The sequence below is a fragment of the Puma concolor genome, chromosome B3, assembly GCF_028749965.1.
Source record: "Puma concolor isolate L17-30 chromosome B3, mPumCon1.1.hap2, whole genome shotgun sequence".
In the NCBI taxonomy this organism is placed as follows: Eukaryota; Metazoa; Chordata; class Mammalia; order Carnivora; family Felidae; genus Puma; species Puma concolor.
This window is the reverse complement of record NC_141672.1, coordinates 145,359,334-145,374,023: the sequence shown is the minus strand read 5'-3', so window position 1 is coordinate 145,374,023 and position 14,690 is coordinate 145,359,334. Positions and strand designations below refer to the sequence as shown.

The 14,690-nt window shown below is 45.8% G+C and overlaps 1 protein-coding gene across 9 annotated transcripts in view; it reads left to right on the top strand.

Moving 5' to 3' along the window:
- The window catches only part of FSD2 (fibronectin type III and SPRY domain containing 2), an 85,049-nt gene that overhangs the window by 12,954 nt on the left and 57,405 nt on the right, over positions 1-14,690 (top strand). For all 9 annotated transcript variants that reach the window (XM_086711673.1, XM_086711671.1, XM_086711672.1 and 6 more), the window contains 5 exons: positions 7,711-8,381; positions 8,516-8,611; positions 10,407-10,637; positions 11,876-11,898; positions 12,869-12,990. In XM_086711673.1, the coding sequence (XP_086567799.1) occupies positions 7,770-8,381; positions 8,516-8,611; positions 10,407-10,637; positions 11,876-11,898; positions 12,869-12,990 (1,084 nt within the window). In that variant the 5' untranslated portion in view covers positions 7,711-7,769. The remainder of the gene's footprint in view (positions 1-7,710; positions 8,382-8,515; positions 8,612-10,406; positions 10,638-11,875; positions 11,899-12,868; positions 12,991-14,690) is intronic.

Genomic DNA, 14,690 nt, shown 5'->3' with positions numbered 1-14,690 from the left:
ACACAATTTATTTTTAATGGAGGCATTAGGAACTGGATTGTGGTGATAGTTGTACAACCTGAAGAATTCACTAAAAATCACTGAATCGTGTACTTAAAGCAGGTAAATTTTATGGTATATAAATTATATTTAAATTAAGTTATTTTCAAAATAGATTAGAGAGTAAGATAAGTAGCTCACAGAATTCCTGGTTTTATGTAGGAATATGTTGTTGATAAAGTGCATGTGCGGGTTAATTCCAATAGTAGAACAGTCTGGTGGATAGAAATTTAGGCTGGTATTTGGACATCAACTGCACCCGTTGTGATTTGTGCCGTTAAATGAAACAAACAAACAGCTTCTCTAAACTAAAAAAAAGATGCTTTTTTCTGTGTGGATTAGTGGTATTCAAACTTTTTTTGTTCGCGAACTCCCTTAGAACGTTTACATTATCTAAAAATTTTCATCAAAAATTTAAATAACCTTGGATTAGGTAAGTTTCTCTGATATGATGCCAGAAATACAAGCTAAAAGGAAAAAAAAATAGATACATTGGACTGCATCCAGATTAAAAACTCCTGTGCTTCAAAGGACACCTTTAAGAAAATGAAAAGATCGGGGTGCCTGGGTGGTTCAGTCGGTTGAGCGTCTGACTTCAGCTCAGGTCAGGATCTCGCAGTTTGTGAGTTCGAGCCCCACGTCGGGCTCTGTGCTGACAGTTCAGAGCCTGAAGCCTGTTTCAGATTCCGTGTCTCCCTCTCTCTGTCCCTTCCCTGCTCATGCTCTGTCTCTCTCTGTCTCTTAAAAATGAATACACGTTAAAAAAAAATAAAAAAAAAAAAAGAAAATGAAAAGATCATCTACAGAATGGGAGAAAATATTTGCAAATCATACATCTGGTACAGGACTTGTATCTAGAACATGTAAAGAACTCTTACAATTCAACAATAGACAACTCAATTTAAAAATGGGTGTATTAGGTTCTCCAGGGAAACCGAATCCAGTAGGGAGGTGCGTGTAAGTGTGTGAAGAATGCGAGAGACATTTATTTTAAGGAACTGGCTCATGCCGTCATGGAGGCTGGCAGACACAAAATCTGCAGGGAGGGTTGGCAGTCTGGAGACCCAGGGAAAAGCCAGTGCTGCAGTTCAAGTCTGAAGGCCATCTGCTGGCGGAAGTCCTTCGTGTGTGAGAAGGAGCCACCTTTGTTCTGTCAAGCTCTACAGCTGATTGAATGAGGCGCACTCACGGTATGGAGGGCAATCTGATTTACTCAGAGTCCACCAACTTAAATGTCAATCTCATCCCAAAAACACCCTCACAGAAACATCCGAAATACCATTTGACTAAATATTTGGACACCATGGCCCCACCATGTTGACACATAAAATTAACTATCACAATGCACAAAGGATTTGAATAAACATTTCTTCGAAGATAATCTACAAATGCCATACGTGCATGACAAGATGCTCTACATCATTTGCCATATGGGAAGCGCCCATCAAAACAATGAGCGATCGCTTCACACCTGCTAGGATGGATCCAATCAAAAAGATGGGCAGTGGCAAGTGTTGACTAGGACACGGAGAAATTGGAACCCTCCTACACAACTGGTGGGAACGCAAAATGGTGCAGCCACTTTGGAAAGGAGTTTGGCCGTTCCTCCAAAGTAAACATATTGGGGCATCTGGGTGTTTCGGTTGGTTAAGTGTCTGACTTCGACTCAGGTCATGATCTCACAGTTCGTGAGTTTGAGCCCTGTGTCGGGCTCTGTGCTGACATGTCGGAGCCTGGAGCCTGCTTCATATTCTGTGTTTCCCTCTCTCTCAGCCTCTCCCCCCCCCCCCATCAAAAATAAATAAACATAAAAAAATTTCTTTAAAGGTTAAACATAATTACCACATGACCCAGCGATTCCACTCCTCAGATACACCCAAGAGAAATGAAGACATGTCCATACGGAAACTTGTACATGAATGTTCGCAGCAGCATTATTCATAACAGTCAAAAAGTGAAACAACCCCGGTACCCATCAACCAATGAGTAGATAAATATGTTATAGTCCTGCAATGGAATATTATTCAGCTGTAAAAGGACACGTTGTACAACATGGATGAATCTTTGAAGTGTTATATTCAGTGACAAAAAGCTAAACACCAAAGACCACGTATTGTGTGATTCCATTTACATGAAATGTGCAGAATGGACAAATAGAGACAAAGTAGATAGTGTTTATCAGGGGCTGGGGGAGAGGGAAATGAGAGACTGCCAAGGAGTATGTGGTTTTTTGGGGGGTCATGAACATGTTCTGGAATTGGATAGCAGGGATGAACACGTATCTCTAAGTTGCCTGAAAATATTAAATTGGTAACTTAAAAAGTTTAAACTTATGGTGTATAAGTTATATCTTAATAAAGCCGTTAATTGGGGCGTCTGAGTGGCTTAGTCGGTTGAGGGTCCAACTCTTGATTTCAGCTCGGGTTGTGATCTCAAGGTTATGAGATACAGCCCTGTGTTGGGCTCTGCGTTGGGCGTGGCGCCTCCTTAAGATTCTCTCTCCCTCACTCTGCCTCTCCCCCTGCACTCACACACCCACTCTTTGAGTCTACAGCATCTGTATGTAAGGGCTTTCCAAGGGGTACATGGACAGTGATAGTTTGAAGAGCATTAGGTTCCAGATGCTTAACATAATAATCTAATCTTTCCCAGAACTGCTCCCCTTTGAAATGGGCCAGCAGTTGAGACTTCATGCAGGTTCTGTGTTCACAGTATCCCTTCCTCTCTTTGTTACAAAAGTGAACCCGCCCCTCTCACTTCTCCTGAATATTGCATTGCCTATAAGATTTCATGGCCTTGGAATTTAAAAACCTCCAGGGGCCTAAAGGGAAGGACAGTTTGAAGTATTGGTATCAGTGTTACTAGGGACAAACAGAGGCATTTGATAATGATAAAAGGGGCCAATCCAGCAAGAATATATGACAGTTATATATGCACCTAACAACAGGGCACCAAAACACATGAAGCAAAAACTGACGTAAATGGAAAAAGAGACTAGTTGGAGATTCCAATACTCTACTTCTGATAACTATCTGATAACAGATAGAACAACTAAGAAGAAGACCAACAAGGAAATAGAGGACACGAATAATACTATAAGCCAGCTGGACTTCACAGGCATCTAGAGAACACCCCCCCCCCCCCCAACGACAGCAGAGTGCACATTCTTCTCAAGGCAATAGAACGTTCTCCAGGATAAATCAAATGCTAAGGCAAACTTCAATAAATCTAAAAGGATAGAAATAATACAAAAACATACTCTCTGACCACAACAGGACGCTATCAGAAATCAATATGTGGAAATTTAAAGTATGCTCCTAAACAACCAACATATCGAAGAAGAAAGCAAAAGGAAAGTTGAAAAATAGTTCAAGGTAAATGAAAGCAAAGATAAAACACACGAAAAGTTTTGCCGTGTTATTTGAATGTAGCAAAAGCAGTGCTTAGAGGGAAACTTATACCTATAAATGCCTGTATTTAAAAAGAGGATCTTAAATCTGGGGTGCCTGGATGGCTCAGTCAGTTGAGCATCCAACTTGGGCTCACAGTTCGTGAGCTTGAGCCCTATAAAGGGCTCACTGCTATCAGTTCAGAGCCTGCTTTGGATCCTCTGCTCTGTTCCCCCCCTCTCTTCCCCTTCCCTGCTCACACTCTGTCTCTCAAAAATAAATAAACTTAAATCAATAACCTAACCTGCTACTTTACACTGAAAAAAGAAGAGGAAACTAAACAAAGCAAACATAAAGCAGGAAATCATAAAGTAGTGGAAATTAATGAAAAAGCGAATAGAAAAACAGTAGAGAAAATCCAAAGAAATCAGCAAAACTGACAAGCCTTGACTTCGATTGACCAAGAGAGAAAGAGAGAAGACTCACATCACTAGAATCAGAAATGAAACAGGGGGCATTACTACCAGCCTTACAGAAATAAAAAAGATTAGAAAGAATACTATGAACAATTGTATTCCAATAAATTAGATCACTTAAATGAAATGGACAAATTCTTGGAAGGATACAAACTACCAAAACTGACTCAAGAAGAAATCGACAATATGAATAGGCCTATAATAAATCAAGAGACTGAATTAATAATAAGGAAAAAAAACCTCACAAAGTCCAGATACCTTCACTGGTGAATATTACCAAACATTTAAAGAAGAATTAATACCCATCCTTCACAAGTTCTTCCAAAATATAGAAGAGAAGGGACATTTCCCAAATTATTCTATGAGATGAGTATCACCCTGCTACCAAAACCAGCCAAAGATATTACAGGAAAAGAAAACCACAGGCTAATCTTTCTCAGGAATCTAAATGCAGAATTCCTCAAAATTTAGTAGCAAACTGAATCCAGTCACATATAAAAAAAATTCTATATTATGATCAAGTGGTAATTATCCCAGGAATGCAAGGTTGGCTTAACCTCAGAGTTGGCCTTGAGTTCTTCAATACAACACCAGAAGCACAAGTAACGAAAGAAAAAATAAAGTAGACTTCATCAAAATGAAAACCTTTTGTGCTTCAAAGGTCACCATCAACAAACTAAAAAAGCAACCTACAAGATGGGAAAAAAAATCTGCAAATTTTTTATCTGATAATGGACTAGTCTCTAGAATATATAAAGAAATCTTACAAACAACCAATTAAAAATGGGCAGACTATTTGAATACACATTTCTTCAAAGAAGATATACAAATGGCCAATAAATACATGAAAAAATACCTGACCTCATTATTCATCAGAGATCTGCAAATCAAAACCACGAGATACTATTTCACACCCACTAGTATGGCTACAATAAAAAAAAAAAATCAGAGGGGCGCCTGGGTGGCTCAGTCAGTTGAACATCTGACTTCAGCTCTGGTCATGATCTCATGATTCGTGAGTTCGAGCCCCACGTCACACTCTGTGCTGACAGCTCGGAGCCTGGAGCCTGCTTTGGATGCTGTGTCTTCTCCCTCTCTCTCTACCCTCCCCTACTCGTGCTCTGTCTCCATCTCTCCCAAAAATAAATAAACATTAAAAAAGTTTTTTTAATCAGATAATACCAAGTGTCGACCAGGATGTGGTGAAATCAGAGCCTTCATACACTGCTGTAGGAATGAAAAAATGGTGCAGCCCCTTTGGAAAGCAGTCTGGCAGTTCCTCAGAAAGTTAAACGTAGAGTTACCATTTGACCTAGCAACCCCACTCCTAGGTATATACCCAAGAGAGATGAAAACATATATCCACACAAAAACTTGGACACAAGCATTTTAGAAGCGTTACTTATAATAATCAAAAGGTGAAAAACGACCCAAATGAAAAGAGAAACATGCAAACAAGCTGATGCATGTATAAATAAAATACGACACACCCATACAATGGAATATTACCTAGCTCTAACAAGAAATGAAGGGCACTTGATTCACACGCTACAACATGGATGAATCCTGAAAACATGATGCTAGGAAAGAAGCCAGTTACCAAAGACATATATGATTCTATTTATGTGAAGTGTCTCGACAGGAAAATCAATAGGGACAGGAAGTGGATTAGTGGTTGCTTAGGGCTCGGGAAAATGCAGGAATGTGATGGTAGCTGGAGGGTATAGAGTTTCTTTTTGAGGTGATGAAAATGGTCTAAAATTGACTATGGTCATTGTGGCTCCTTTTTTGTGAATCTACTAAAAATCGTTTGAATTCTACACTTCTGACAGGAGAATTGTAGGATACGTGAATTCTGTGTCAGCAAAACTATTATAAAAAGTAATCTAACATAATGGCGGTTATGCACCAAGAAGAAAGCGGGGACTTTGGAGTCCAATAGACTGTGTACTCCAGGTCCTCCAAGAAGCAGGCACCATATGGGATTGGATAGATAAGAATTTTATTAAGGGAAGCACTTGTGTGAGATAAAATGGGGAGGGAGCTAGGAAAGGTTGAGAGAGCTGTCAGACCATGATGCAAGTCTGACCCCGGGTGACGGAGACAGGGAAGGATGGTTTAGAGGAATCACCCTAGTCTGCCATGCACCCCAAGAAAGTGTTGGCAAGGCCGTCGAGGAGTCTTCCGGCCAAAGTTTGCCGTCAGAGGAGTTTTGTGTCACACAGAAATGGATCTGCCTTAGTGTCCCTGCTACACTTTGTCATTGGACGGAGATGCCCACGGGGGATGTGTCCTCCACGCAACTGTGATGATGGATTGAAGAGTGCAGCCGAAACATCTGGTCAACTGAGCTCCCCTAGAGTTGGACACGTGTCAGGCACTGTCTCACGGCCGCCACACAGACTAGGGTTCAAATCCCAGTTCAACAACTTACTAACCATATGACCTTGCACAAGATACCCTCTCTGAGCCAGTTTCCTCATCGGTAAAATGGGGATAATAGCAGTGCCTAACACACAGGGGTATGTATATAAATTGCCAAGCACAGAAAAAGCACATAGTAAGTGCTCAGTAAGTCGTAGCTGCTACTAATATTGTATTTACTACTTGGACCATTATTATTTCTCTCTAGATTTTACATACCTCCACTAAATGATAAATATCACAGTCTGTATATAATGAATAGTCTGTTTATTTTACTTAGTATCATATTGTAAGTCTTCTTCCAAGTAATCATTTGCTCTCCCTAACATTTTAAAGTCTGCATTATATTCTGGAGAGTATACATAACCTAGTTTACTTAACTCTTCTCCTAATCATTAGGGGTTTACAATTATTTTTTTCGGTCATAAAATATTTTGTGGAGTACATGGGTGGTTCAGTCAATTAAGCATGGACTTCGGCTCAGGTCATGATCTCTCAGTTCATGAGTTCAAGCCCGGCATTGGGCTGTGTGCTGACAGCTCAGCGCCTGGAGCCTGCTTCGGATTCTGTGTCTCCCTCTCTCTCTGTCCCTCCCCCACTCAGGTGCTCGCTCACTCGCTCTCTCTCTCCCCAAAATAAGTAAACATTTAAAATTAAAAAATAAAATAAAATAGAATGTTTTGTGATGGATATTTTTATATAGAAATATTTTTGCCCCTGTATTTGATATTTTCCTTCAGGGTCCTGATGAGGATTATTAGCTTAAAGAGTGTGAACATTTTTAAGGCTCCTGATCCACATCGTGCAGTTTGCTGTGCAGAAAGCGGGGGGCTGGTGTACGTTCAAACCCACAGCATGTGAGAGTACTGACTTCTCTGTACCCTTCCCCAGCCTTGGGTCTCGTTCTTATATTTCTAAATATTTGCCTATTGGGAAGGCAAAATGGCATCTTATTTGTTCTCTGTGACTCATAAGGATGAGCCATTTCCCAAATGTTTTTGCACAAGTGATTATTTTGTGAATTGTCCTCGCACGCTAATTTATTGAGATCGTAATTTTTTTCAATCCATTTATACAACTTGTCTGATAATAATTGCCTGAGACGCTTCCCATGATTTTGCCTCTGTTTTAACCGTGAGGAGTCTTGTGTGGGTGAAACCTATTGGCATTTCTTTATTTCTGGTCTCCTTTAAGCCGAGAAAGCCTCCTTCCTGGAGAAAGCAAACCTCTCTTTGCAGATGGCTCAAAGTAAAACCACGGCTTAGCTGCTCAGATGATTTTTTTTTTTTTAATTGTGAATGAGTCGAGTCCAATCTAGTGAGTGACCAATTGCTGGGATGGCCTTCTCAGAAACAGGGTTTCCTCCTCTTTCTGTGTTCTAGGACCCAGGACACCCACTAGGAGGCGCGCGTGCGAGGAACTCTGTGGGTGCAGAGGCGCGATGGACGGGGAGGCTGGGGGGGCGCCCGAGGTGCACACGTCCCCGGCTCCCAGGGACTTCCACTTCTGCCCCACGGATCTGTATGACTCCGAAGGCCGGCTGCGGCTCTTCCCAGAAGAACACACGCGGACGGGAAGACAAGTGCCCGCCGAAATGACCAGCGAGCCCGGGGGGGCGGCCCCAGGTAAGGCCCAGAGCGACCTGGAGGAGGAGGTGCAGGAGCTTGTGGATTTGTACGCGCTTGGAGGTGGTGGCGAGTGGGGCGCGGAGCTCGTGGATGGAAGCGCGCCGCGCGTGGAGGTCTCGGAACCCCGGCTGCACCTGTCCTCGGCGGGGGCGCAGAGGGACTGGCGGCTGGGCGCCGAGGCCGAGGACCCGGGCTGCTTGGGCTGGGGCGCGGCCGGCCGGGACCTGCGGGAAGCCTACAGGTACGCGCACGGCCGGGCCAGCGAGGAGTACGAGTGCTACGTCATCCCCGAGGAGGAGGACGAGGACGAAGCCGCCCTGGTCTTCTGTGTCACTTGCAAAGCCCCAGTAAGGGCGTGCGAGGTTTCGGATGCGCACGGAGAGCATGAGGTGACCCCCCTCAGCAAGGCCCTGGAAAGCGCCAAGGTAAACGGGACTCCTTAGTTCCCCTGACAGTGCGTTTGTGTCTCAAGTTAGGCGGGCAGGGAATGAAGTTAAAGCGCCCGCTACGGAAGAGAGCAAAGAGCATTAATGTCTCCTTGGGATCCTCTGTTTGCTAGGACGAAATTCACAAAAACATGTTCAAACTGGAAAAGCAGATTATCGAGATGGAGAATTTTGCAAATCACTTGGAGGAGGTTTTCATCACCGTGGAGGTAAGAGCAGGCGCGGTGACGCCCTCAGACACACGTGGCTTCAGACACACGTGGCTTCCGCCACGGCTGAGTCAGCGGCTGTGACTGGTGTGGGTTAGAGAACTGCCCGCTTCTCGCCCTTTCCCCTGCCCTCCCAGGGGACCCTGGGCATCTACCTGGTGGAAACTACCTGTCCTCATCCCCTGCTGAACCGGAAGCTCTCCTGGGGAGGCAGGGTCTCCTCTGTCTTTCTATCCTCAGTCCTGCTGCGAGGGTTGGTCTCTCGCATGGCCCAGCCTTGACGAGGCATTGCAAGACACCCGCCCTTCCTGATTATTTTCCCCAGCTGTTATGTTTCTCGTAAGATTAATATGCTTCTGTGCCTGTCACCAAACACGTCACAGTCCCCTGGGTGTACCGAGTAGCATGTCGTACACTGCTGTGATGCCTGCACTCAGCCTCCCCGTCCAGACGAGGCTAAGGACCAGGACTTTGCACCTGCCTTCTCTGCCTGTGGGTGCTCCACCTCTATTAATACAGCCTCGTATCTCCAGGAACACCTCGTATGAATTAGCTAAGCCCCAGGCCCCTGTCCAGGGAAGCTGGAACTTCTTCATCCCCAGTCTTAAGAGGGAGGACTTTGCACTAATCCCATCTGCAGGGCACAGGGACGGAACGAGGGACAGAGGTACAGCCACCTGGACAAAACTCTTTACACTCTCTCTGCTCGCTCATCTCAGGTCAGAGTACCCTCACCCTCAGTGAGGACTCTGACTTTTCCCTTTTACACCAGCACTGGGGAGTCCCCCACTGCTTTTCCTTCTCTGCTGCCATTCTGAGCAAGTCTTGGACACATAGAAGATGTTCAGCAAATACTCCCTGAGTCATCGAGAGAGCCTCTGCTTTGGAAATGTCTCCGTTACCTGGAGAGGGTGACATCAGTCACAACCCACGAAGCTTTCCCAGGCTTCGAATCTAAGAGGACCAGTAGTCGACAGGATTTAATTAACATTACTCATCCCCTGTGCCCCTGGATTAAGTACTGTCGCATGGCTCCCTCTGCCTTCCTACGTTTTCTCATCTATTGGGCGGGACCATCTGGCCACGGCCCCCACTCCCCTCCCCCCTCCCCTTCCCCCTTCACCTTTCTCTTAGTTGATGTGAGGATCTGTGTGATCCTGGCGTTTGTAGGATGCAGGCATCAGGAGGTGGAGGTGAGTGTCGTGAGATGCTGGGGGCTCAGGAGGGAAGGCTAGGTAGGGCTTGCCCAGGACAGACATCTCCGTGGATGTCTGCAGTCCAGGGATATGGTGGCAGGTTGACTCATCTCTGACCATCTTCCTGGGAGGTGGCCCCGACGGAGGTGGCGTGGGGCTGGGGATGGGGTGGGGGGAGGGGAGGGAGGATTGCAAAGTGCTGCCAGGAGTGAAGGCAGTGCTTCTCGTTAAGGTTATCCCAGGGGCTCGGGTGGCTGGGTGGCTCAGTTGGTTAAGCGTCTGACTCTTGATCTCAGCTCAGGTCTTGATCTCAGTGTTGTGAGTTCAAAGCTCACAACTCTGTTGGGCTCTGCGTCGGGCTCCATGGCTGAGCGTGAAGCCCACTTTAAAAAAAAAAAAAAGATTATCCCAGGGGCTCTAGCCATAGACTCCTGGTCCCAGCTCCCACTGTACCCACCCCAGCATCCTGGCAAGCGATGATAAGAAAAGGGTGGGGTGACTAAAACATCTCTGGGTAGGTATATTTTCATGCCTCAAATGACTCTGTAGTCGACACACCACGTTCGCTAAAATAACGGCTGAGGTCAACCGTCTTGCAGGAGAACTTTGGAAGACAGGAACAAAATTTTGAGTCACATTTCAATGAGATTTTGGAAACACTTGCTCAAAAATATGAAGAAAAAATACAAGCTCTCGGAGAGAAAAAGAAAGCGAAGTTGGAAGCCTTGTATGGACAACTGGTCAGCTGTGGGGAAAACCTGGATACCTGTAAGGAACTCATGGAAACCATAGAGGAGATGTGTCACGAAGAGAAGGTCGACTTCATAAAGGTCAGTCGGTCATGAGGTGAAACGAGATCATGAACCGAAGTGACAGTATGGCGGGGGTAGGTTAGATTGTCCCCTCTCTGTCTGGAGGCGTTGCAGTTGACCTCTGTGGATCAGCATCCATTTGGTTCCTGGATGTTCACGAACATCCATTTTGTTCCTGGACGAGGCGGTCACCCGTGTCTCTGTGCGCTCCGCCATGAGTGGCCGAGCAGACTCACGCACGGCTGACCCCTTCCCTCCACCACTACTCAGACAACACCAGCCTTCGTTCCTCTGTCCCAGAGACCTGTCCCCTCGCCAGGGAGCTGAGCAACATCAGCGCTCTGAGAGTTTTCTGGTCACCTCAGATGGCCTCTTAGAGCTCTGAGGAGGAGGCGATCCAGGCTAAAAAGGCACCTCCAACTCTCCAGTTACCAGGGCACCAATTTTAAATTTTTGTAAACTCAAACATGCAAAAAAAAAATTCATTTCTTAATTTTCTTGAAATCCAATTAAATCTGACCTCAAGGCCCCATGCTGCTGGGATGTGGGAATTTCAGTCTCAGAGCTGAGGTCCTCTTTCTTCACAATGTCCCACAGGAATATGGCGTGGTTGTGGTGTCCAGGATGTGAGGGAGGGGCCTTCAGCCTCTGGAGCTGCCCCGTTGCCAAATATGGCTTCCACACTGACCCCGCCCATAGTGGTCCCTCAAAGCCCAACAGTGCTTCCTTCCTGCCGTGCTTCGGGCAAGGGACCCGTGACAAGCTGGAAAGCAAGTGTGCAGACACCATTAGAGCCTTCAATACTCAGACCTTTTGAACCACTGGTCCCACAACATCGCTGTATCCCAGAGACATAACCCCGAATGTGGAGAAAGTGATACGTGTGAGAATGTTCTTCTCACTGTTATTTGTGATGATGAAAAATTAGAAACAACCAAAATGTCCCTCAACAGAGGAATGGTTAAGTAAACGATGGAACTTCCATTCCGTGAACGGTTCTGCAGTCTTTTGAACTGGTGGGCCGAAAGACCATTTGTGACGCGGGGGTCCTTCCATAACGTCCCTGGGGGGACGCAGTCATCCGGAAGAGATCCACAGGAAGCCTGAGAGTGGTTTTGTTAGTGGGGGATATGGCTGTTACTTTTCTCCCCCTAATTTCCAAGTTTTAAAATGTGCTTATATCACTATATAGTATGAAAAATAAATTTATTTTCAAAGTCAACTGAGTATTTTCTCCTTCCCCTCCTCCTTTTCAGGATGCTGTGGCTATGGCTGACAGGTAATGCTTTTGTTCTGACGCACATCTTCTTTCCCGTCTCTTGCTCCTCTAGATACAGATAGACTCAGCTCCCCTTGGGAAGATGCTCCCAGTTACAGTTTTCATGTCTGCCCCTGCGACCCAACAGCGCTGGCTTCGGGGGGACGACGGTCACTAGGACCCGCTAGTACCAAATCTCAGACGGCCCAGCCAGCAAGCCTGTGGCCAGGTCACCCCGTGAGCCCCTCCTTTCACCAGGAGGAGCCAGGGTCCAGTGCCTCCCCCATCCCTGAGCTGTGCCAGGACCCAGACTGTGTACTGCAGAAAGCACACACGTTGTAGAGTCGGACAGGAGTTCAAATCCCGTTACCCCCACGACCCTGGGCAAGTCCATCCAGTCTAGGACTCACCTTCCTTATCTACAGACAGGGATAGTTTTACAGGAGTTAAACGAGACAGTGTCTGTAAAGCCACATGAACATTGAAGCTTGATGACATAAGGGGTAAGAAGCAAAAGACAGACCTGGTTTCAAGGTCCGCCCCTGCCACCTACAAACCCAATGACTGCCAGGAAGCAGGTGCAAGAAAACTCATAGCCCCAGTCTACCGTCAGCGGGTTGAGTACGCTCGGCCCCATGGAGAAGAAACCCCAGAGTCTGTGCATGTCAGGGCCTGGGGCGGCAGGGGGATGGCAGCTTCCGGGTCAGCACCGGAGAGGTCTTCCAGAGGGTGTAGATCTGGAGCTGTTAGGCACCTGCCCCCCAAATGGCCCACCCCTACCCCTCCCCTCTAAGGCACAAACCAATTCCTCCATCCACCCCCTGGGTCAGTCACCAAAGCAGATGGCAGCCAGCAGCCAGCAGCATGTCAAAGAAATAAAACTTCAGCAAAGAGGCCCTTCGTGTTTATTACCGGTGACCCAGCACTGTAGACACACACCCTAAGGAGCATGTCCCTTCGTTCTTGTGAGCATGGCTTTTTATACCAACAGACTGGGAAAATTCTTGAATACAGAAACAGACGTGGAAATCTCTGCGCAGCCTGACTTTGAAGACCAGACCTTGGACTTCTCTGATGTGGAGCAGCTAATGGGCTCCATTAACACCATCCCAGGTGCATATTTCGCCTGTGTGCATACTTCATAGAAAGTTCCAGGTCCCTGAGCTTTGAGTTAGAAATTTTGATGGCTAAAAAAAACCCCATAAATATTTAGAAACAGGTTTTTTCTTTTCTTTTCTTTTTTTTTTTTTTTTTTTTTTTTTTTTTTTTTTTTTTTTTTTTTGCTCTAATCTCATGTCTTCATAGCTTGCAATGGTGAGAACAGAGGTGGAGACCCCTCCCCCCGGGGGGGTGAAGTGCCCACCCTCACTTTCCAGGGAGCCACCATCTGGCGCTGGGCAACCTTGAAATATTTTTTATTCATAGCCTGCCCAGATTCATAAACCCCTGTTCTCCCGCCCGAGTTACTCCTGGCAAGTAGCCCGAGTACTTATTTACTTAGCACAGTGGCTAAGAGATGAGCTTTGGGATCCTATGGAGCTGGTAAGAATCCCAGCCCTTCCACTTCCTAGCTATGTGACTCTGGACAACTTACCTAACTTCTCTGAGTCTTGGTTTCCTTGTCCACATAATGCCTCATGGGGATATGGTGGGAATTGCACGAGGCAATGCATGTAGAGCACGTCACATGGTACCAGGTAGCTCTTAAAATATTAGTGTGGGGGCGACTCAGTGGCTCAGTCAGTTAAGCATCCAGGTCACTTGGTTTCAGGTCAGGTCATGCATGATCTTGTGGTTCATGAGTTCAAGCCCCGTGTTGGGCTCTGTGCTGACAGTGCGGAGCCTGCTTGGGATTCCCTCTCTCCCTCTCTCTCTGCCCCTGCCCTGCTCACTCTCTCTCTCTCAAAATAAACTAATAAACTTGAAAAATATTCTTGTGATTACTTATTTTTTTTAAATGTATTAATTTTTTAAGTTTATATATTTATTTTGAGGGAGAGAGAGAGAGAGCGTGCTCAAGCAGGGGAGGAGCAGAGAGAGAAGGAGAGAAAGAATCCCAAGGAGGCCCCACACTATCAGTGCAGAGCCTGATGCTGGGCTCAAACTCACAAACTGTGAGCTCATGACCTGAGCTGAAATCAAGAGCCCAATGTTCAACCGACTGAGCCACCCAGGTGCCCCTACTGTGATTACTTATTTCTAAGAATAATACTGGAATTCAGCTTTTTTTTTGTTGACTGCTCACCATTTCCTCATCAACACCCAACTACATTGTAAAAATGTTGTACATATCATTTTAGATTTTTCCTTTATACAGATTTTTTTAAATAGGGAATTTATTCTGTTTTGTAACCTGCTTTTTAATCAAAATTTTGATTAATATTTCTTGTACTGTAAATCCTACTGTAACATCATTTTAATGGGTATATACCTTAGTTTGTTTACTTGATTCTCAACTGGACTGGCTGCTGGGATGTTTCTAGGTTTTTCACCACCAGAAACCACACTGTAATGGATGTCCTCAATTAGAAACCTTGGAGGCCACTCTTAGACTCATGATTCACAGAGTGATCTCACTGAACTTCGATGTCCATTGGATGATCCTTCCCCTTCTAAGGGGTGGTGCTGCCCAGATAACCAGGCCCAGGTATTTGGAAGGAAAGGCATGATCACCCAAGTCGGTGCTTGAGAGATGCTTATACTTCTCTTCACCGGCCCCCCACCCCCACCCCAGGTCCAGGTCTTGTGCACACCATCACCTGGAGCCTCCCGGTGGGCTGCCAAGCCCAGGGCCACCCCTCTTCTCACCGCAG